The sequence below is a fragment of the Glycine soja genome, chromosome 18, assembly GCF_004193775.1.
Source record: "Glycine soja cultivar W05 chromosome 18, ASM419377v2, whole genome shotgun sequence".
In the NCBI taxonomy this organism is placed as follows: domain Eukaryota; kingdom Viridiplantae; phylum Streptophyta; class Magnoliopsida; order Fabales; family Fabaceae; genus Glycine; species Glycine soja.
Genome location: NC_041019.1, coordinates 12431734 through 12457107, shown reverse-complemented (window position 1 = coordinate 12457107; position 25374 = coordinate 12431734). Strand labels below are relative to the sequence as shown.

The 25374-nt window shown below is 33.5% G+C and overlaps 1 protein-coding gene and 1 pseudogene across 1 annotated transcript; both read left to right on the top strand.

The window, feature by feature from the left end:
- The first annotated feature begins 1244 nt into the window (after nt 1-1244).
- Nucleotides 1245-4260, top strand: LOC114395641 (GDSL esterase/lipase At4g10955-like). The gene is made up of 2 exons (XM_028357471.1): nt 1245-1644; nt 2939-4260. Exons 1-2 carry the CDS (start codon nt 1466-1468, stop codon nt 3972-3974), a joined length of 1215 nt encoding a protein of 404 aa, XP_028213272.1. The 5' UTR covers nt 1245-1465; the 3' UTR covers nt 3975-4260.
- Nucleotides 4261-12214: 7954 nt separating this feature from the next.
- On the top strand, nt 12215-12841 carry LOC114396939 (annotated as a pseudogene).
- Nucleotides 12842-25374: the final 12533 nt, after the last annotated feature.

The following is a 25374-nucleotide window of genomic DNA, read 5'->3' as shown; positions in this document are numbered from 1 at the left end:
ACTAGACAATAACTTGTAGAGGTTATAGTAGTAGTAGATGATTCTCATTGAGGGTTTGATATTATTAAAGAACAAGAGTTTGATATTATTAAAGGTGAGAATTTTGTATTTGAGAATAACACGTTAAATGAAAGTATGTTGAATGTTAAACAGACAGAAAACAATAAAAAATAACTTACATTTTGATTTAATCTTTTTAACTTGTTAACTCGTTGACTCGATGTTAAACTCGAGAGTCTATCGAGTTTACTTAGAGTTTATAGAGTTTACTCAGAGTCCACTAAAAAAAAGAATTTACTCAAGAGTCAACTCGGAGAGTACAAGTGCACTCGTAAACTCGTAAGAGTTAGTGAATTAATTCAAGAATTTGATAACCAAACATACTTCTAGTGTCTATTCGACAATGGTTTCAAAGAGTTCACTAAGCCCCTTTAAGTATCTCTCACAAGTCAGCTCCCTCCGATGGGGTGAGCAACTAAAGGTTGTCTGCATCACCTTTTTTTCTCCTTTTTTCTGACATCTCCTATGGCCCCTGTTATGTGCTTGTTGAAGTGTTGCAGCTTGAGCGTATAACTGACTAGGCTTGACTCCGTTATAGCCAAAAGTCAGAAGATCCGCTTGCTTTACACCTGTGATACTCTTCTCTCCCTCCCCCTTTTAGCTGCTATGATATTGGACTTATCAAACTTAGGTAGATTCACCATCATCTTCGACTGTCCTATAAATATATTGTCCAGTGTTGCTTCCAGCACACCGAATTTTCCACCTCCCTCAACATCACAAAGCCAAATCTCCGACCATCCTTGCTTCTTCTAGGGGATAAGAAAACGTTCTAGACTTTCCCATATGGAACGAAAATCTTCCATAAGTCCACAACTTGATGCGTGTCCGAAAAATTGGTAAAAAAATAGCTAGTGAGTTTTCTAGGACCCCATCCCCTACAACAATTTTCACCTTCCTCCCACTGAACCACCCGCTCTCTCTCCTCTTATCAATTTAAGTTATTTTATTATAAATTAAAAATATAATTTATATTTATATACTCAAAATATTTATTTTTCTTATAAAAAAAACACAATTTATATATTAAAAAATATTTATTATAAATTTTAATTATATAACCACATTATTTATTTGTATAAAGAGTGGAAAAACAAAAAGTTGACGTATTCAGCGTCACGTTGCGACGAGGTATCACGTGGAATCCCAAGAAAAAAAATCCAAAATTTCAATTCATTTTCCTTCATTTTCCTCCATCGGTGGAAAATAGAAATATGACCGTTATATAGAGGGATCCGAATTCTGAATCGTGTTTGAATTTGACAATTATGTCGTTGTTTTAAGAAAAAAAGAGCACAACAAATCTAATGAAGATCCCAAGCAACTAGTTCCCATAAAGGAAAGCCACCACTTCACAGTTCACTGTCTTTCTCTCTCTCTCCCTCTCTGAAGCATCACCATCACCATGAGCACGCAAACCGCAACCCCAGTGATCAAAGGGGAAGAAGAAAAGGAAGGAACAAAGGAAGTGGTTCAAGAAGAAGAAGAAGAAGCAGAAGAAGCGTCTCACCCTTACGCCTTTCATGTTTCTGGTCCTCGCAATTTGGCCAACCTTAACTGGAGAGACCTTATCAGTTCTAGCTGGTAGGTACCCATTTCATATTTTGCTTTGATTCGTCTGAATCTGACATAAATTTAGCTTTTTGGTTTGTTGGGTTGGTGTTTCTCGGCCACATTTGGTCAATGTTTGAAACTTGCTTTGGAAAGTTTGTAACCTGTGTGGTGTCTCAGTGCTTTGATCCGTTTTGAAGTTGTTAAGTGTGATGGGGGTTGGGATTTGAGCATGAGTATGCGAAGTTTAAGAAATGGGTTTGTGGGGAATTTGAATTTCGCTGTTTGTGATTGAAGGAAATATCATGAAATGGAAAATGTAGCAAATTTCAGCAATTGGTTTGTAGAGAATTTGAATTTTGCGATTTGTGATTGAAGGAAATATCATGATATGGAAAATTTCGCAAATGGGTTTAACGGGAATTTGGATTTTACTGTTTTTTACTGAAAGAGTGGTCATGAAATGGAAAACATAGCAAGATTTATCAAATGGGTTTGGCGTGTCATTATAAATTAGAGATGGGTTTCTTGAATATTAGAGATCTAAATGATAAAATTAGATGCGGTGGATTCAAATGCATGTTTGGAAATATCTATATCTGCCAAAACCGTTTAATTGAATTTTTATTTTTATTTTAATAAAGAATTTTGGTGGGTGCATATGAAATAAATTGTGAACTATATATATAGAAAGGTGTGTTCGACCATGTTTCCAAAACTACAGTGGGGTGAATGAGAATTGATGTGTATCTTCTTTTAGTTTCCTTATATGTTGTTCATTTATTTGACTTATGCGTCTTTGCCTTGTGTTATCAATCAGGGGCTAACATTTTTACTTTCGAAGATTCTTTATGTTAGAATATTCATTTTGATACCCAATTCTTTAGTTACTTTAATTATAGTATTTGGAATAGAATTTCGGGGACCCTGATTTACGGCATTTCCTCTACTATTATTAACAATAGCATCAATGTAATTGTTTTCTAGGAGGATTAGGATATAATTATTAGTCGACTTAGAATTATGGATTGGCTATTAAATTATTAGCTATACTTGAGTCGCATGGGTAAAGATAGTCCAAGCTATTTACTTTTTGTATTATCGATTTCTTAATTAAAATCCTTTCTATTGATTGGACAACTATAACAGATTTTTTTTTTCTATTTTAATGTCATCTTCAATTTAAATTTATAACATGGGTCTTTTATGGATTGAATTTTGCTACCCTTTACTTTGGTTAATATTATCATTTGTAAATTCTAAAACAAAAGGAATCGTATAGTTTTCAGAGTATTTGTATATTGATAACTATTTTGCTTGTATGCAGGAAGGATGCAACTTACAAAAGAACTGTCATTGCTTGTTTTATACAAGCAGTTTACCTGCTTGAACTAGATAGACAGGAGAACCGAATGCAAGAAAACGCTCTAGCTCCAAATTGGTGGAGTCCCTTCAAGTACAAGCTCACACAAACATTGATTGATGAAAGAGATGGATCCATTTTTGGTGCAATTCTTGAATGGGACAGATCTGCAGCAATGGCCGACTTAGTACTAATTAGACCAAGTGGTGCCCCCAAAGCTGTTTTAGCTCTAAGGGGAACGCTACTCAAAAGCCCTACAATGCGGAGAGACATTGAAGATGACCTTCGTTTTCTTGCCTGGGAATGCCTGAAGGGCTCTGTCAGGTTTAAAGTAGCTCTGGAGGTACTAAAATCGGTTTCTGACACATACGGAAGCAGCAATGTTTGCATTGCAGGGCATTCATTGGGAGCCGGTTTCGCTCTTCAAGTGGGAAAGGCATTGGCAAAAGAAGGCATTTATGTGGAGACACATTTGTTCAATCCACCTTCTGTTTCACTAGGCATGAGTCTCAGAAACATTGGAGAAAAGGCTGAGTTGGTTTGGAAGAGACTTAAGTCTATGTTTCCTTCTTCGAGTAGTGAAGAAGCTCAAGCCGGCAACGATGGAGACAAGACTTTGAGCATGGGACTGAAGAGTTGGATACCTCGGTTTTCTAGCTTCAAGAATGCCGGTTTCGGGGTCGGAAAATGGGTTCCTCATCTGTATGTAAACAACAGTGACTACATATGTTGCTCTTATACAGACCCCGAATGCTCGGGAGGAGAAAAGAATGATGCTGACAAGGAGAATATTGGTCCAACAAATGGACAAGTTGAGGCAAAACTGTTTGTTGTCACCAAGGAAAAGCAGAAGTTTCATGAAGCTCATGCCCTGGAACAATGGTGGTCCAGTGATGCACAACTTCAGCAGGCTAATAGTAAACTCATAAGCAGGCAGCTTAAATCTTTGTATACAAGTGGTACTTCTTCACAAGTAATGCAAGGAAAATTACCTAGGTAACAAATGGTCTTGCTCTGATTGTTTGTGAAATGAGTTGTTTTCATTCTTAATTATAATTTGGGTTGTGTTCATATCTTGTTACTTTTGGTTTTCTTATATTTTTCCTTTAAACAAATTGTATCATTTTACCTTGCAATATATGAAGTCATTCTTCTGTGATTTCATGTTAGAGTCTCGAACATAAATTTAAATCCATAATCTTCCTATTTCCTTTCCAAGAGTGAAGGGGGAAATGAATGCAGATTTGTCTGCAACCAGCAGACGACAGTTGAATTTTGTTTCCTAATATCAAATTCAGGGAATTCTACAGTTTCACCAGAGGTTTCATTGCAATTGGTTAAAGCTGGTTTATTATCATAGTGGAAAATAGCCAATAGTGGAGAAACAGTGACGTGAGAAGTTGTAAAAAACTTGCCTTCATTTACCCATCAATATTGGTGTACATTTTCATCATTTTAATCCTTGTTCAATTCTTGCACAATGGATAACATTATGTGCGTGGGGTCTTGAGCACGAGCTCGCCATGTAATTTAATGTGTTTAAGAGGAAAGCATGAAATGCAATTAAAAAGATAACACTTGATAAATGGGGGGTTTCAACAAGATCTGGCTGCAGAGATGTGTATATTTTGAAGTAGGGCTTTGCAATTTTTTTTTTTTATAAATAAAAACCGATCCATTTTAAATCCACTTTATAAAAGTCATTCGGTTAACCAAACCGCGTTGGTTTGGGTTTTTTTTTTAAATAGGATATTTTTTAGGTTTGGTTTGGTTCAATTCATATATTTATTTTTATCCATGTATGAATCGGTTTTCCTAAATAATTAAATTGAACCAAACCAAAACTCTTTTTAAAAATGGTTCAGTTAATTGAATAGTCTTCATAAAGTGGTTCGACTCAGTTTTTTCTTCAAAATGGTTTGATTTTTTCAAAGCGGTTCAGTTCAATTTGGTATCAATTTGATTCGGCTTTTTTACACATCCCTATTAGGAAGTCAAGCATCAATTTTGTCAATATTGTTATTAGGGAGTTGCTATTGGCCACTACAATCACTCAAAATTCAAAGATTGCCCCTCTCCGAAAAGCACGATGTCCTATTTCCAAATTTTTTGCCTCTACGATACTAGACGGAAATGTGATTCCATTTAGTATTTTTTTGGAGAAAAAAAAAAATATACAATGGAAGTGTGATTTTTGCCCGACAGGATCATAATTCCGTTGTGCATCTAGAACACCAAAAATAACAAAATCGTGATTCCAATATGCAAAATTTCACAACGGAATCATGATTCCGTTTGACCACGAAAATGAAAAAAAATACCTAGCAAAGTGAGTGCAAGGTGGGGTGGGAAAAGATAGTTTGGTAATTGTTCATGACTGGTAGGGGACAAGCACAATTTTGTTGGGCCAACACTAACACCCTTAATATTATTGTCACATGTCTATGGGCCCAACTGCCCTATTGCCCAACACGCAACTAGCACTTGCATTCTACACCTCCCTAATCGCATTTTGCACCTCCCATTTTTTGAAAAAAACCTAACCTACCCCTACCTCTTCTATCTTCTTCTTTTTATTCTCGTTCTTCCTCCTGCAAACCCTTCCATTTCGTCTTCTCTTCTTTCCACAGCGCACTGACTTTCCAGCACTTGAGGTTCCAATTGATGCCTTATTCCATCTACGCCAAAGGTTCCAGCCCTCTCCTCCTCCAACTCTTCATGCCAGGTACATTTCAGCACAAAAATCCTATACTTCCTTTTTCTTGTTTATGGAATGACCATTTTGGAAAAAGGTTTTCTGGAATACTTATTCTGAAAGTAACTCCTTTCCAGAAAGCCTAATCCAAAGTGCAGGTGCTTCTTCAAGAGTGGGTTTTTCGTAAGCCCAATAAAACTTTCTGGAACATCCCTTTTGAAATATCATTCCTGACATTTTGCTTCCGGAATGAATGTTCTGGAAAAAGCTTGTTTTGGAACACCTTTTCTAGAGGTTTATTTTTTCCTTATGGAAAGGTCATTTCGTAAGCATTTTTGCTTATGAAAAGGTCATTCTGGAAGCAGCTTTTGCTTATAAAAAGGTCATTCTAGAAGCATTTTTTGCTTATGGAAAGGTCATTCCATAAGCAATTTTGCTTATGGAAAGACCATCCTAGAAGGATTTTTTGTTAGGTAAAGTCATTCTAAAATCATTTCTGGTTGTGGAAAGGTCATTCAAGAATAATTTTTGCTTCTGGAAAGGCCATTCCAGAAGCAATTTTTGTTTATGAAAAGGTGATTTCGAAAGCATTTTTTACTTATGAATATTTCATTAAAAGTATTATTATATTTTTATTGAATAATAGGAGGTGCGGGATACACATAAGGAGATACATGATTCAAGTCCCCACGTAGCTACAAACAGCCCATGGAGAGAGTAATGCATGCCCACTTGGCTCAAAGACTTCAAAATTTAATTTTCATTAGTTTTATTTATTATTTCCTTTTTTATAGCATGTAATTAAAGAATTAATACTAAAATAAGTTGGCCAACAATAAATAAACTCTAGATGATGAACACCTTTCAATTCATAAAATTTTACCATCTCATCCATCAGCTTCATGAATAAACACATAGTAAGTTCCCCTAGAATTTTCTAAAGTTTGTATATTTTATTATAAAAAATAAATTTAGATTTCTCTTAAAATTAATAAAAAAATATTAAAAAATAATACAGGAAATTAAAATGTTAGTCGAACACAGGAAAAGAAAGAGAGAATGGGATAGGAAGAAGAATAAAAGGAAAACTATAGGTTTTAGTGGAGTATTTGTGATGTTGAATGTTCCTATATGATTATCCATAATTATTCTATATATCTAATTTATTTATTTTCTCATATATATATATATATATATATATATATATATATGAGGAGAGATCAAATTATCCGGGTGTAACCTTGATAACTATCACTTAATATAGAATGTGATTTTTAATGGTTCAACCGCTAAATTATTTCTACATATTATCAAGATCATTTGTGTCAAATTTGGTCAAAATTGAATAACAACAAAAAAATAATCAAATAATCCATATTTTAGTATATTTTGAAATGTTTATATTAAGTTGATTTTAATTAATATAGACGAGATAACAAATAATTTTAGATTAATATAAATTTTTTTATATATAATCTATGTGAAATGAACTTTCAATCCAATGATAAATTTTAAAAAAATATTACTCAGTTAATAAAATATTGTAATAATTGTTAAAGATTAAGGATTCATCTTTTATATATATATAAAGAAGCACATAACAAATTTATCAGTTAATAAAATATTGTAATAATTGTTAATTTTGATTAATAATGTCATAGAATTAAAAGCTTTAAGCAATGGTCATACTTAATAGCATTATTCGTAATTCAAAGTAATATTTTTACTAATGTGAGAATGACTTAAAATATTAATAGGTGAATGATGTATCTACTTGCGAATAGTTATATTTTTTATTTATAAATAATAATAAATATATATAATATTTTAAAGTTCCTTTATAAATTTTATGATGCAAAATTTAAATTATATTTTTTTCTTGGTCCCTTGAACTAAATTTCTGACTCTGCCTCTAATAATAATCATCATTATTCTTAAAAACACCAACACTAGTGGCATTCTAAATTGGATCTCTAATAATATTTTTCAAACGTATCCTTCTCCAATAAAATAACAAAGATACTATCTATTTGTTTAATTCCCTAATAGATTTAAATAATACTGTTAACAACATCCCTGCATCATGGAATTATAATATCTGAAATAAAAATTAATATATATCGTAAACAATTAAATGGAAAATCCTTTCTGTATCTATCATCTTTCACAAAGTAAATATGTAAAAAAAAAAAAACCACCTTCCTTCATCTTGAGTTATGTTATTTCATTGTTGCAATAAGAGAGAGATGGAGTGTAATCATTGTTTTATTAAATATTTTTGTGATTGTTTTAAGAATTTAATGTCTATGTATTAATAATGTTATCCAATGATAAATTATTATTTGAGTTATTTTAAAAGTTAATAAACTTATCATGATGGGTTGTAATTAGATGTTCATGTACAACATTTTACATGTTCAATGTATAACTTTTTTTTTCTTGTTTTATTGCACATAGGATTACTAAAATTTCTCTTCAATTTTTGGGATGAGGATTTTTGGAGACAATGTATTTTTTTTTTATTTGTGAAAAAACTACAGAAAGGGAGCTCAACCAAAGGAATATCCCAAAATAAGAGTTAACAAAGCAGAGAGGAAGTGTCCCAAATCTTCAAAGACTGAGATTGGTGGACTCCTACACTAGCTAAGAAGTGAGCATAGCAATTAGCATCCCTACTACCAAGGGAAAAAGGTCAAAACCCAATCCTTGCTTACACAATCCTAAATACTAGAAACAATAGATGTGCTCCTGTGAGTAATGAAGAATTTAATTAAATAATTAATCAATTTTTTTATAAAAAAAATTGACCCATTTTGGTGGATTATTTAGGAGAGTAAAGCTTTAAAATTCTGTTTGATTAGAATATATTACTTTTTTTATGGAAGAATATATTACTAATCCGCCCAATTTTGTATACACAACTGAAAAAATAATTTTTTACGATGCACCTTCAATGACAGTTATCGAAAACCGTCTTAGTATGTAAGACAGTGACAAATTTGTAAATAAGAGGCTTTTCAACGAAGACGGTTCTATAAAAACCGTCTTAGAAACTACCATTCGACAATAGTTTCGCAAAAACCGTCTTAGAAGGTTATTATTCTAGGACGGTTGTAACATCTCAATTTTCGTAAACTAGATTAAAAAAGATTGTTATTTATAAATAAATAGAGTTTTTTAAAAAAATGAATGATGAGATTTTATAAATAAATAAATAAGGAGATATAATTATTAATTAAAATAATGATTTGAGAGAAAATAAAAAGGGTATTTTATTTATTTGTTTGATAGAGAATAAAATAAAGTTTGTTTTTATAAAATAATAAATAAATAAATAAATAAATAAATAGAGTAAAAAATAGGTCGTAAATGCCCTTAGCTATAAATAGCAACATGCTAGGTCAATTTTCAGACTGATTCCTCAGCCTCCTCTCCTCACAATTTCGTTTCTTCTCTCTTCTCCCAAAATCCTCTCTTTTTCCCGTAGGCCACCTAACCTGTCTCAGAAAAATGATGATCTCAGACTCATTCACCGTTGGATCGTCATGAAATTTGAGCACTACGTTTACAGCCCATCTCCTAGCATTCTCACAGTTGGGAATTTTGATATCATGTTTGAGCTGAGAGAAGTACCTTAAGCATTGTAGCATTTTCCTTTCCCGCAGAAACCCAAAACGGTCTCAGTAAAATTACGATTCCGGTTTCGTTAACAGTTGGATTTTCATGAAATTTGGATATGTTGTTTGAAATTTAATTTTGCACACTTTCACCATTGGGATTTGCAAGATAATGTTCATGGAGGGAGAAAAAGGAATCGCATGAAGACAACACAAGTGGAGGTTTCAATCCCTTCTCCGTCTCTGTGACGTTTGGGAACTCTATCAGAGTAGTCGAAGGAAAAACTGGAGGAATCTCAGGGAACCGCTAGAGATGTCTTTGTCGTTGTTGGAAGACACGTGAGCCCGCTTAGAGGTAAGAGATGAGCTATTCACAATTGGGAATTAGTGAGAACATGTGTAATGATCCTTAGAGATATCAATTGGAATGGGTTTTGGGGTGTTTTTGCAATTTTCATTTTATCCTTATAATTATTACAGTGAATTATATATGTTTGACAGACCAATTGTTGTGAAATTGATATGCTATTGTGTTGAGCGTGAACCCTATAAATGGAGTATTTTTTTTCTAATTAATATGAATTGATGAAATAAAGTAAGGAGAAATTTAGAGAGAGATATTGATTTTATATTTTCTCTTTTTCTTGCTTTTTAGGTTTTTATATATAATTTTTAAAAAATTAATATCATAATTGAAATTGACCAAAGTGTTCATATAATTATTTAGAATTTGTGCATTGAAAGCTTACTTTGTAATTTGTGATTCAATATGATGTATGCTAGTTTATATATATAGAGGTAGTTATTTATATTAATAATTTATGTAAATAATATTGTAGAGTGTTATAGTATGATTCCAAAAATTATTAAGTGTTGGAGTTTGAGGATATTATGGTTAAATTTGATGAACATGTGTATATTGTACCTTATGAATATCATTAGGAATGTTATGAGATGGTTGATGTGATGTTATGAGATGTTAAAGTGTGGACATGATATTCAATTGTGAATAAGTGGATGTGTTTAACACTTGATGTTACATTAATTATATTGTGAACTATGAATTATACAATAATCCGACCAGTGTTTATGCGCAATGTTAAAGAGAAAGTGTAGGTTCCTAGTTAGGAACCAGTGTTAAATTGTAGCGCAATTGTGTTAAACATGTTTGAAACATGAGTGTGAGGTCGTGGTATTGTATAATTCATGAGCAGTGCTTATAAATGAAATATGTGATGAATTGTGGAATAATATGTTGCCTTGAGATTATAATATTGTTATTGAGATTGAGTAAAAGTGTAAAGTAGAACAGGGGTTGAATTGTGAGATGCGTGAAAACATGTGATGGTGGATTGTGACATTATGAGATGTGAAACTGTGAATGAGTTTTGGTCGTGAATAAGTGTGTGATTAACTCTTGATGTGATATTATTGGTGTTGTAAGCTGTGAATTGTACAATAACCCGACCAGTGTTATCTTGAGAAAAGTGTAAATGCGCAGTGTTAAAGAGAAAATATAGGTTTCCTATTTAGGAACCAGTGTTAAAGAGAAAGTGTAGGTTTCCTATTCAGGAACCAGTGTTAAATTGTAGCGCAATATGTTGTACGTGTTTAACACACGAGTGTGAGGTCGTAAGTATTGTATAATTCACGAGCAGTGTCTGTGTGCTAAAATGATTTTAGGGGTTGGACCTGTATCAGGAGGGAGAGGCCCTGACGGACTCTTCGGAGTGTAGGCCTTGGGGGTCACCGAGTTTGAGTGTTCCTTTAAGCCTATGCTGATCCCATATGGTTGGAGTATTCTCGCAAAACATCGTGACCCTGACTGGTCTCCCTATGATCTTACTTAGTGAGAGTGACCTGGCAAACCTATTGTGTGGTGTGTCTTGTTATGTACTCCTAAGTGCCACAGGGTGGTTTTTCACTGACATGGTACCACATTGCATATAGGCTTGAGTCCTAGCATAACTATCTCATGCGCTTGCTAATTGCTTATTATGAATTTGATGTGTTATTATGTCTTGATCAGAGTGTGTGATTCTTGTGTGATGCGATTGATGGTTGAAAAGTGAACCTTGAATGACAAAGTGACGGGATTACGTTAGTTATGTGCAAGTGAGTTTTATTTGGTTTATATGATATGTATATCTAGTTGTCTTGCTTCTCTATTAGTTAGGAATGTGATAACTCACTCCCCGTGTGTTGTTTGTGTTTGGATCCTGTGATAATCTTGAACTTTGTGTTCGGGGGAGCAGATGACTAGGTGAATTGCTTTAAGGAACCATGTGCTGAAAGACGTCGGGACACAACGCTCTGATAGGATGTGGCATTGGGGTATAGGGTTTTATAGACAACCTTGTTTGAGCCGAAGTGAATTTATTATTTATTTAGAAAAGTTTTATGATGATGTTAGAAAGGTGAATGTGAGCCTGCTACCCACTTGAAAGGCTTGTATTTAAATATGTTTTAAAAACTTGAATTAAGTTTAATTTTTTTATTTCTTTTATTATTAGTACATATATGTGTGGGGTAGAGGGTGTCACAACGGTTTTGTAAAAACCGTCTTCATTGAAAGTGCCCTCTGCTCTATTGCTTTTTACTTTTCCTCTCACTCTCACTCTCATTCTTATTCATGAACCCTATGTTCTTTTCATCTTCCACTTTGTCCATCTTCTTCCTTCCTGGTCTCCGATGGCAAAGAGAGATACGAAATAAAGGCCATGGTTGCTGCCAGCTTCCAAAGGACGTTCAAAAGGTATAAAAGTGACTATCCACTCCATTTCCTTCTTTCTTCCAAATACCAAACTCGTGTCTTCGTTCTTTGTCACCTTAGTCTCTCACCCTTTTGAAAAAACTCTTCCCTCTCACCATGACCAACCTAATTTCTGAGAGTCAAATCCCCGACAAAACCCTAAACCCTAATGCTTGAATGAGATCTCGCAATGCGTTGAAAGCCTCAATAGAATCAAAGAAGGAAGATGCAAAGCCTCCCTCACTTTCTACTGACCCAATTTACGAGGTTACTCTTCTCTTTGCCTTCTATTTTTGGGTTTTTTAGTTTTCTCTGAAGCATTTTCTTTATTCTATTTTTCGCAGACCAATCGGTGCCCATCGATTTCCCACGCGATTTTCTGGGGATTTCGATGCTGGAGCAGCTGAACAAATACTACTTCATCATTCGTGGCCATAAGATTGTTCTGGAGGCCGATTCTTCTATCTTGCTTATCATGGAGAAACTCTAGTCCTACAAGTCCAAAGTCGCCCTTCATTTCAAGGTTCGTTTTGTTTTGCAATGTCGCGGTTTTTATTCTTGTGCTTTTGCTCACTTAATCTGTTATGATAGTGCTACTGGGAGTGATGTATAAATTGGGTGAATTTCATATGAGAGTCATTAAAGTTGTTCCCAGTCAAGCAGAAAGTCTCAGAGGAATTATGATTGAGGTGTGTCAACTCGGAATTGTAGTTGCTGATAATAATACATGTTTGTTACTTGTTCTTGGTGTGTTTATGGTTATCCAATGTTATCAATAGCAAATTGTGGAAAATGATGGATAGAGTCATGGGGAAATAGTGAAAGTTGCATAGTGGTTGAAATAAATCAATTATATGTGGAGAATAAGTTAAGGAGTATGAAATAAACTATATAACAATTGGCATAACATTAACTCAAAATTTTAGTTGTTCAATACAAAATACTGATGAAGACATTAAAAAGAATGGGGGTGGGTAATCTTGCATCAAACTTTGGAAAGGAAATGTACAAAATCCATTGGTAGTGTTATTTTTTCCATCATGTCTATTATACAACCAACAATTTGTCATGATTGTAGTCTCATGTCTAGCTAGTCTCTTTAGTATCTCTTGAATATTGAGATAGCTTATGGTGTTTTTTATGTATGTGATTCAAGAATTGAATGCATGAATGGTCTAGTACTCATGTATGTAACAGATGGGTTCACAGTAAATTAGTAACTAACAGGCTGACACTCTAGGTGTTGCTTTCAATGCAGTGTTGTATCGGATTGCTTACCACACAGCAAAAGCAATTGACCCTTTTAAATTCATAGAAACACGAAAACATCCATAAAATAATGTCGTATACAAGGTATATTTCCTTTTTTGGTGTGAACACAAGGTATACTCCATACCCTTTTTTATGTTGACAGCCTGACCTTATTCATTTACCTGTTAACCTTTTTTTAAAATCATTGTTCCAGATCAAGCATTTTTGATTGAATGGCTGGAATTGAATTGAATAAGAACTTTGTGAAGCTTGTTTCTTGGTACGACAACGAGTGGGGGATACAGGTAAATGCACCTTTAACATTTTCTTGTATGTGATAGTGGGTTAGTGTGTCAATAAGTTGTTAATTTGGCCAAAAATCTAATCACACGATTTTTAGATGCTTTATTATTATTAATTCAGTTGGTTCTAATACCTTCTTTGTCCTCGGTTCTACAGCTAACGTGTCACTGATCTTCTTGTATTCATTGCCAAGAAGTCTCTTTAAGGTTGTTAGACAAGTGGCCTCAGATATCTTAAGAAGGGGGGGGGGGTTGAATTAAGATATTCCAAACTGTTTCCCCTAATTAAAAATCTATTTCACTTTTTACTCAAGTTATGAATTCCCTTAATGACAATCTTCTTAAATATTAATTCAAATGAAACAATTTGAATATGAATATAAAGCAATAATAAATAAAGGAGATTAAGGGAAGAGAAAATGCAAACTCATTTTTATACTGGTTCAGCCACACCCTTGTGCCTACGTCCAGTTCCCAAGCAACCCGCTTGAGAGTTCCACTATCTTGTAAATTCCTTTTACAAGTTCTAAACACACAAGGAAAATCCTTCCTTTGTGTTTAGAGATCCTTTACAACAAGAGACTCACAGTCTCTTAATCCCTTAGAGAATGAGAAGAAGAAGAAGAACAAATCTCTCTAGAAAGAGATGGATTTTACAGATTGAGCACTCAAATAATTCCTTAATGAATTGCAATTGAATTGGCCAAGGAATTCTTAAGAGGATAAAATGAATTTTCTCTTTGAGAGGATAAACACTTTGTTGTTCTGAAAATCTCTAAGTAATTTCGTGTTTAAGTCACATATATATAGACCATTGGTGGTCATGAATAAAGCCTTTGAAAAGTTGTGACTCTTGAAATTATTTTTCTGAAAATCCTGTCTGGTAATCGATTACAGTAATTGTGTAATCGATTACAGCTTTTAAAATTTGAATTAAAACGTTTACTAACTGCTGGTAATCAATTACCAAAATTGTGTAATCGATTACACAGTCTAAAATTTCGAATTCAAATTTTTGTAGTTGTTATAAAACGTATTTGGCCACTGGTAATCGATTACATCCTCTGGTAATCGATTACCAGAGAGTAAAACCTTTGAGAAACACTTTTTAATTTAAATCACTTGGCCAAACCTTTGCTAATTCAATTAGGAATTCCCTTCCTAATATTCTAGTGATCATCTTGATGTTGTGACTTGTAATCTTGAAGTATTGTCTTGAATTTTAATCTTGAAAAGCCCATTTGCATCAATTGCAACACATCATCATGATCATCATCAAAACATCAAAGCCAATTGCATCTACAATCTCCCCCTTTTTGATGATGACAATACAATACCTGAAATCAAGATTCAAGCAAGCAACAAACAATTGTATATAGATAAAACGTGCATGCGTTTACTCCCCCTATATTTCGGAATACATGATCACTTGATTTCTAAGTTTGTTAAGCAACCTTTTCTCCCCCTTTGGCAACATAAAAAAGCCAAAGAACTCGGAAATCAACACAGATATGTCAAAGGAGTAGAAAAATATATAAATATCAGAGTATAAAACACAAGAAGCCAAACTCACAAAGAAGAAATAATCAAATCAGAATCCAAATAACTGAAAATGTCAACAACCACAAAACATCCAAGACTGAAATTTAAGAAACCACAAGATAAATAAGCAAAGTACTTAGCATAATAATGTAAATTCTAAGAAACTAAAAGCCAAAATACACAGCTTATAAAAAGACATATAGTCAGAAACTAAAATCTAAGAAGATGGAGGTGGTGGAGGAAGATCAAAACTCTGACGAATGTATCCGACATCCTCTTCAAGTTGTGTAAGGCGAATGTCCATATCGGCAAAGCGTGAATCTAACGAGTCGAAGCGGTCACCAACATAAGAACGAAGACCCCGTAATTCGGAGAGGACTTCATTCATGAGTGCAGAATCGTCACGTTGAGGGGGAGGTGAAGGAGTACGTTCATCTTAAGGAGGGAGTGCATCCTTCTTCAGCCATTGTCCATTCCGATCTTTACGATACCCAAAGGAGGTCACTGCACCAGCACCAATTGCAAAGGAACGCTTGACTTGAACAAAGGGTTCATCATCAAGCGGAATTTGAAAATGACGCAAAAACAGAGTAATCAAATGTGGATAAGGAAGAGGTGCATTGGCCCGTAATGCCTTATGCATTCGGTACCGAACCAAATGGGCCCAGTCGATCTGACGACTAGTTAGAAAAGCCCACATAAGAATCAAATCCTCCTCAGAGGCTTGTGCTAAAGTTGAAGACCGAGGAAGCAAAATTCTAACAATGATATAATGCATGATGCGATTATCAAAAGTTAATGACCCGGCCAACAATCTACCGGTCATTTCAGCTTGATCATTGCAGACCATGCGACGAGCATCATGACTCGAATAATCGAATTTCCAGTCATCAACAATGGTGCCCTCAAAAGGTGCACCTTGACTGGGTAAATGAGTCAAAGAAAAGAAAAGTGACTGATCAATGACCATAGAAGTACCATGCACCTCAGACATAATAATACCATCCTGAATTTTTAAATTGCAGTAGAAGACCTTTACAAGTTCAGGATAATATGGCAATTTTAATGACATGAAATCAACAAGACCAGAATTTTGAAACACTTGATGGCAATCAAACGTTTCATCATTAAAGAACTCTACGTCTAGGTACTTAGGGTCTAAGATTATTCTAGAAGAAAACTGAGAAAGGTACCGTAGACGTTGATCATCGGATGAAAACAGTGTTGATGATCTTGGAGATGACAAAGAAGGAGGAATAGGTGTTGTGGGTGCTCCGGATGGGCCGTGACGGCGATGGGCAGCAGCGGTAGCGGTGGAGGATGATCCCTTTCTCTTCTTTGATGGCTCTACCATTTGATGAAGTTTTTCTGGATTTTGATCGGTGGAAGTGAAAGAGGAGTGAGAAAAAGGAAGATTGGGCTTTACGGGACGTGATTTGGTGAAGAATTGAGTGAGAATCGAAGGTTTGAAGTTCTAGGTATGGAGGAAAACGTGGAGGATGCTTTGGCTACGCAGCAGCTCTGATTTCGTGAGTATTTATAGAGGATGACGCATTGTAATCGATTACAGGTATTGGTAATCGATTACAGACCCAATAAGCCTTCTGGTAATCGATTACAGGATGTTGTAATCGATTACAGGCTGCCTGTTCATGTGTAATCGATTACACTGGATGGTAATCGATTACCAGAGCCTATCCTAGGCTAGTTTCTTAAGAGAATATCTATATTTATGCTCAAATACATCCTATATGACTAATTTTCACTACTAATACACTAAACTCAATCATTCAATTATTATATACACAAGAAATCATAAATTCTATCATAAAAACAAGAATTTAAACAAGATCAAACAAAATAATCTACAATCAAAAGGTAAGAGTAAATCAACCAATCAATCAACCATTCAATCAACCAATCAATCAATCAATCAATCAACCAATCAATCCCTATTTTTCTAAATCTCTTACATCTAAGAGACCTAATTCTCTTCTAATAAAGAAGAACACTTCCTTAGGGAGAGGTTTAGTGAAAATATCAGCAAGTTGATTCTTAGTATCAACAAATTCTAATACACAATCTCCCTTTAGGACATGATCTATAAGAAAGTGGTGTCTAATCTCTATATGTTTAGTTCTAGAGTGTTGAACTGGGTTTTTGGATAGATTTATGGCACTAGTATTATCACACTTAATAGGTATGCGATCAAGAATGATGCCATAGTCAGATAATTGTTGCTTCATCCATAAGATCTGTGCACAACAACTACCAGCAGAGATATACTCCGCTTCAGCAGTAGATAAAGCAACACTGTTTTGTTTCTTACTATGCCATGAGACAAGAGCCGATTCAATAAATTGACAAGTTCCACTTGTACTTTTTCTATCAGTTTTAGATCCGGCAAAATCAGAATCAGAATATCCTATTAAGTTACATGTTGAATTCTTAGGATACCATAATCCTAAATTGATTGTTCCTAATAGATATCTCATGATTCTCTTTACTGCACTTAAATGTGATTGTTTGGGGTTGGATTGAAACCTAGCACACATGCATACACTAAACATAATATCAGGTCTACTAGCAGATAAATAAAGAAGAGATCCGATCATACCTCGATATTGTTTTATGTCTATAGACTGACCAGATTCATCTTTATCTAAGTAACAATTAGTGCTCATCGGTGTAGACATGTGTTTTGCACTATCCATCCCAAATCTTTTGATCAATTCCTTGCAGTATTTGGATTGATTGATGAATATACCTTCTTGAGTTTGCTTGATTTGTAATCCCAGAAAGTACTTTAGTTTTCCCATCATTGACATTTCAAATTCACTTTGCATATCAAGGGAAAACTCCTTGCACAATGAATCATTAGTGGATCCAAAAATTATATCATCAACATATATTTGAACCAACAAAATATCATTATGCTTTCTCTTTATGAACAATGTGGTATCCACTTTACCTCTGGAGAAATCTTTTTCTAGAAGAAAATTGCTTAATCGTTCATACCATGCCCTAGGGGCTTGTTTCAAACCATAAAGAGCCTTTTGTAATTTATAAACATGGTTTGGTTTATCAGGAATTTCAAAACCAGGGGGTTGTTCAACATATACCTCTTCTTGAATTAAGCCATTTAGAAAGGCACTCTTAACATCCATTTGATAAAGTTTAAAATTCATTATGGATGCATATGCCAATAGCATTCTAATGGCTTCTAATCTTGCAACAGGAGCATATGTTTCTTCATAGTCTATTCCTTCTTCTTGATTATACCCTTTTGCTACTAACCTGGCTTTATTTCTAATAATTATACCATGTTCATCTAATTTATTTCTAAAAACCCATTTTGTTCCTATGATAGGATAATTTTCAGGTTTTTCTACTAATTTCCACACATTATTTCTTTCAAATTGGTTTAATTCTTCTTGCATGGCAATGATCCAATTATCATCTATTATGGCTTCTTTTATATTTTTAGGTTCAATCATGGATACAAAAGCCATATTATTGCATAAATCTTTAAGAGAGTGTCTAGTTGTTACCCCTTTTGAGATATCACCAATAATGTTGTTGATGGGATGATCTCTTGAAGTTTTCCATTCTCTTGGGAGTGCATCATTGGATTTGACTTCTTCTGGAGGATCTTCATTGTTTCCTTTGTCATTTCCTTTGAAATCTTGTTCATGAATGTTCATATGTTCTAAAGAATCTGCAATGTCATCTAGCATATTCTTTCTTGACAATATAGCATTAGATTCATCAAAGGTAACATGAATGGATTCCTCTATATTCATAGTTCTCTTATTATATATTCTATATGCTTTGCTTTGTAATGAATATCCAAGAAAAATGCCTTCATCAGATTTTGCATCGAATTTTCCTAGATTATCTTTACCATTATTAAGTACAAAGCACTTGCAACGAAAAACATGTAGATGAGAAATATTAGGTTTTCTACCATTAAATAACTCATATGGGGTTTTCTTTAATATAGGTCTTATCAAGGCCCTATTCATGATGTAACATGCAGTATTGACAGCTTCAGCCCAAAAATACTTTGGAAGAGAAGTATCATTTAATAAAGTTCTTGCAATTTCTTCCAATGACCTATTTTTCCTCTCAACAACTCCATTTTGTTAAGGGGTTCTTGGTGCAGAAAAATTATGTTCAATACCATGTTCATCACAAAATAATTCAAAATCTTTATTTTCAAATTCACCCCCATGATCACTTCTAATGGATGCAATCTTGAGATTTTTCTTGTTTTGTATGACTTTAGCAAGTTTCCTAAATGCTTGGAATGAATCACTTTTATGTGTAATAAATAGTGTCCAAGTATATCTAGAGAAATCATCAACTATAACTAGAGCATAGTAATTTCCTCCAAAACTCATGGTTCTAGATGGACCAAATAGATCCATATGCAATAACTGTAATGGTCGAGTGGTTGAAACAACATTTTTAGGTTTGAATGAGACTCTTGTTTGTTTGCCCTTTTGACATGCATCGCATAGTTTATCTTTTTCAAATTTCAATTTAGGCAAACCAACTACTAAATCTTTTGAAATTAACTTATTTAAGTGATCCATGTTTATGTGAGCAATTCTTTTATGCCATAACCATGGATCATCATCTTTACTAAGAAAGCAATGATTGTTTTCTTGTTTTATGCTTAAGTCTATCATGTAAACATTATTGACTCTATGTCCTACATGCTTTATATTAATGTCATGCTTATGTTCTATAAGACATTTCTGAGAATCAAATGATACTAGATAGCCTTTGTCACATAGTTGACTAACGCTAAGCAGGCTGTGCTTAAGGCCTTCAATAAGTAGAACATTTTCAATGGAGTTTGAAGAATTTGTACCTATTTTACCCACTCCAAGAATTCTACCTTTGTTGTTGTCACCATATGTTACATGCCCGCTTTTCTTTGGAGATATATATGTAAAATTTGATGCATCTCCAGTCATATGTTTTGAGCATCCGCTATCTATGTACCACTTCTTTCTCAAAGACACCTGCATAATCAAGTTTTTGACTTAGGTACCCAAATTTTATTGGGTCCTTGCATGTTAGTATAAACTGAGGATCCTTTTGGGACCCATATCATTTTAATGTTACTGTAATTTTTCTTGAAGTAGCAAGCTGATATGCCATGTCCTCTTCTTCCACAGTAAAAACAAGTGATAGAATTAGAATTACATTTTTGTGTGGAAGTGGAAAAGTTTTTATGAACCTTTTGTTGTTTTTCAGATTTATACCCTAGTCCATTTTTATTAGACACATATCTTTGTTTACTTAATATAACATCTAAATTATTTCTACTATATGAAAATTTTGCAAGTGAATTTTTCAACTCTTTAATTTCTTTTACATATTTATAACAACAACTACAAGAATCTGTTATTTTCTTGTCATTAATAGTGGAGATATTAACTTTTTCATTTGTTTTAGAGATTGAGACTTCATTTCTAAGAAGATCTAATTCTTTGTTTAATTTCAAAATTTCATTTTCTAAATTTGAAATTGTTTTCTTTGATGATGAAACTAATTTTGCAAGTTTAATTGATTCTTTATGCAAATCAGCAAATGCATCTTGCAATTCATCAAAAGAAATAGATAAGTTGTTTGAAGATGTTACCTTTTCATCACTTTCGTAACTTTTGGCCATAAGGCAGAGATTTATCTCTTCATTTTCAGAATCTTCAGAGGATTCGAAATCATTTTCATCCCATGTGATGTATGCTTTCTTCAGTTTCTTTTCACTATGATTTTTCTTTTCAGATTTTTCCATCTTTTTCTTGAAGATGGGACAATTAACCCTCAGATGTCCAGGTTGATTGCATTCAAAGCATTTTAGAATAGAGGATGAATTTTTTGTCCTTCTCTTTGATTTAAAATTTGGTCGCCTCTGATTTCCTCTTACTTTAAGAAACTTGTTGAATCTTTTTACAAAGAGACTTAGATCATCATCATCATCATCTAGATCATTATCCTGATCACTTTCTTCTTGAATTGAGGATGATGCTTTAAGAGCAATTCCTTTCTTTTTCTTGTCATTTTCTTCATTTTGGTGCAATCTCAATAGTTCCATCTCGTGTTCCTGCAACTTACCAAATAAAGTGGCAAGAGACATGTTAGACAAATCTCTTGATTCAGAAATGGCCGTTACTTTGGGTTGCCATTCTCTACTTAAACATCTTAACACCTTGTTTATAAGATCCTCATTTTGAAATTCTTTGCCTAAGGCTGCTAGGTTATTTACTATATGTGTAAATCTCTTTTGCATACTTTGAATATTTTCATTTGCATTCATTCTAAATAATTCATACTCATGAGTTAGTGTGTAGTTCCTTCATGTGTTAATCGAAGAATGTCCCACATTTCCTTAGCACTCTTACAATTTGAAACCCTGAAATATTCATCCATTCCTAGGGCAGATGTTATTATGTTTTTGGCTTTTAAGTTGTATTGTACTCGTTTTCTATCCTCTTTAGACCATCTATCTCTAGGTTTTTCTATGGTTATGCTTTCACTTGATGAACTACCATCTATTGAAACTCTTTCTACTGTGGTGGGTATATAAGGCCCTATTTCTATGGCTTCCCAGATATTTAGATCTATTGTCTCGATAAAAATTTGCATTCGGGTTTTCCAGTAGTGGTAACCCTCTCCATTAAAGATTGGAGGTCTATTGATAGAATTTCCTTCCGGAAATAAGGAATTTGCTGAGGCCATCTTTTTCTTGAAGCTTCTAAACTTTATACAAGAATGAAGCTCTGATACCACTTGTTAGACAAGTGGCCTCAGATATCTTAAGAAGGGGGGGGGGGGGTTGAATTAAGATATTCCAAACTGTTTCCCCTAATTAAAAATCTATTTCACTTTTTACTCAAGTTATGAATTCCCTTAATGACAATCTTCTTAAATATTAATTCAAATGAAACAATTTGAATATGAATATAAAGCAATAATAAATAAAGGAGATTAAGGGAAGAGAAAATGCAAACTCAGTTTTATACTGGTTCGGCCACACCCTTGTGCCTACGTCCAGTCCCCAAGCAACCCGCTTGAGAGTTCCACTATCTTGTAAATTCCTTTTACAAGTTCTAAACACACAAGGACAATCCTTCCTTTGTGTTTATAGATCCTTTACAACAAGAGACTCACAGTCTCTTAATCCCTTAGAGAATGAGAAGAAGAAGAAGAACAAATCTCTCTAGAAAGAGATGGATTTTACAGATTGAGCACTCAAATAATTCCTTAATGAATTGCAATTGAATTGGCCAAGGAATTCTTAAGAGGATAAAATGAATTTGCTCTTTGAGAGGATAAACACTTTGTTGTTCTGAAAATCTCTAAGCAATTTCGTGTTTAAGTCACATATATATAGACCATTGGTGGTCATGAATAAAGCCTTTGAAAAGTTGTGACTCTTGAAATTATTTTTCTGAAAATCCTGTCTGGTAATCGATTACAGTAATTGTGTAATCGATTACAGCTTTTAAAATTTGAATTAAAACGTTTACTAACTGCTGGTAATCGATTACCAAAATTGTGTAATCGATTACACAGTCTAAAATTTCGAATTCAAATTTTTGTAGCTGTTATAAAACGTATTTGGCCACTGGTAATCGATTACATCCTCTGGTAATCGATTACCAGAGAGTAAAACCTTTGAGAAACACTTTTTAATTTAAATCACTTGGCCAAACCTTTGCTAATTCAATTAGGAATTCCCTTCCTAATATTCTAGTGATCATCTTGATGTTGTGACTTGTAATCTTGAAGTATTGTCTTGAATTTTAATCTTGAAAAGCCCATTTGCATCAATTGCAACACATCATCATGATCATCATCAAAACATCAAAGCCAATTGCATCTACAAAAGGTGTTACTTCAAACCATCTTAGACAGGTTTGTGTGTGCATAAGGCAATAAACTAAATGAATTGGTTATTAGTATACAACTTTATTTCTATATTATGGTTGGTTGTCATTTGGAAATTCATAAATTTTTATGTAACTCTTTCCACAAATGTTATAGGGAACACTTCATTCCATTTGGCTTTCTATATAATGCATCCAAAAGATGGATTTAGTGGTTCCTTTTGTTAGTGTCTATTCCGTTCCACTTCATAGCCATTGCATTCACCCAAACAAGCTTGTCAATAACTAATTCTCCTTACAGATAACCTCTCTTAGGTGAAAGGCCATGAATGGTTTTATATCTAACGCACCTTGTAAGCAAAGGAATCTCAAGTTTGAAGTGTAGACAATGCACAAACCCAATTTACTGTATCCTAAAATTTACTTTAATTATGAAGAACGGTGGTGACAAGGATTGAATTCTTGACCACTTGGTCGTAAAATCCTTGGTAAGAGCCAACTCTTCTAAAAGTTTAAGCTCTTAGGTAGAGGTTTGTTCATTTGTAGCACTAAATGATGTTTATAAGTCTTATTTATGGTGCATATCGATGTTGGTAACTACATACCGAAAACTTGATTTGGTGCAAACATTCTTGATTATTTGAGAATTGGCCATATTTGCTTATCTTCTTGTAAGGAGTAACACAAAATAAACAATAATTTATATAGATTTATGCATTTTTCCCTTTGAAGAAGAGTTGATATTGATTGGATTAAGGGAACTTCTTTGTGAATGAAATGATATGCTCTATAGCTTTAACAATTAAGTGTTATAGTTTTTATGCTTACAATTTATCCCGTTACATGGTTTACATTTTAGGTTTAGCTGGTGCCACAATTGATGTCCACTGTTATGATGTCTTGACTAATAAATGGTCTAGGTGAGCTTAGAACTAAGTTATTTTTTCTCACCTCCATTAAGACTTAATTATTACTTGTATAGACTTGCATACTTTGCATCAATGCTTAATAAGGGAAATATCATGCAGGATATATAACTCCCTTTCGAGAACCTCCAACTCCAAGGGCTGCACATGTGGCGACTATTGTAGGAAATATGCCGGTTATTATGGTAGCATGGAAAGAATATCTTAATGTTGCTTAATTTATTTCCTTTATTTAAATGATTAGCTTAGCTCTTAATGGAATAATGCCATGTTAGTATTAGTCTACTCTATATGGCCTGGTTTATTCCGCAAGTATGCGTTTCATTCTTTATCATATTAGTCTACACTATATATTATTCAATGGTCTATAGTTAACCAATGTTAAATAAAAAAAGTTAATGAACAATTATCTTCTCACTCTAAAAATGTCTTGAATGTGATTATTATCATTATTATTAAATTCGTCTTAAATAGATATTTTGAATTGATAAAGGTGAAGTTGCTTAGAGCATTTCCACTGAGGTATTGAGGAACAATGATAGCATGCGTTCTGGCCACAATTCAAGCAACAATAATAGGTGCCTTCTTAGATTCCAGTAAAGCTTCCTGAGATTAAAGTGGGATTTACAACTATTCACTATATTTTTAAAATATAATGGCCACTTTAAGTTGAATTTGTTCTACAAATTTGAGCCTGTCACATTGGTTTTAAGTGGGATCCTATCAATGATTTGTGTGAACCTTAAACTTGTACGGTTGAAAGCCAATTTAATGTTTTATTAATTTATTTTCTATGCTATAGTTTGACCCCTAATATATATATTACTAGACTATTTTATTGTTATTACAAATATATATTGTCTAAGATTATACACAGGGCAGGGTAAGTTTTATAAATTATTATTGTTTTATAAATTATTATAAACAATAATAATTTATAAATTAATAAATTTAATTGAACTACATTACTGTTTTATAAATTATTATATTATTAAAAAAAATTATTTTTATAATAATTAATTTAAAAGTTAAATTAATTAATGGGTAGTATAAAAATCTGTAATCGACAATATATCGAATTAACCTGTAAATTAATATACTTAAGTCGTAAAAGCTAATCCTCTGTATAAAAATAATGCATCTCCTCATCTTTACAAAGAGATGCAGCTAAGTGGATAGGCTTATCCATCTTGAAACCATGTGGCATGACATGAATGGATCAGACAATTGGGTTAGAGGAATGCAAAGCTAAGTGCTTGGATAACTGTTCTTGTATGGCTTACGCGAATTTGGATATTAGTGGACAAGGAAGTGTCTGTGCTATGTGGTTTGATGATCTAATTGATATTAGACTATTTGCAGCTGGAGGCCAGGATGTATATGTTCAAATTGATGCTTCAGAATTAGGTAG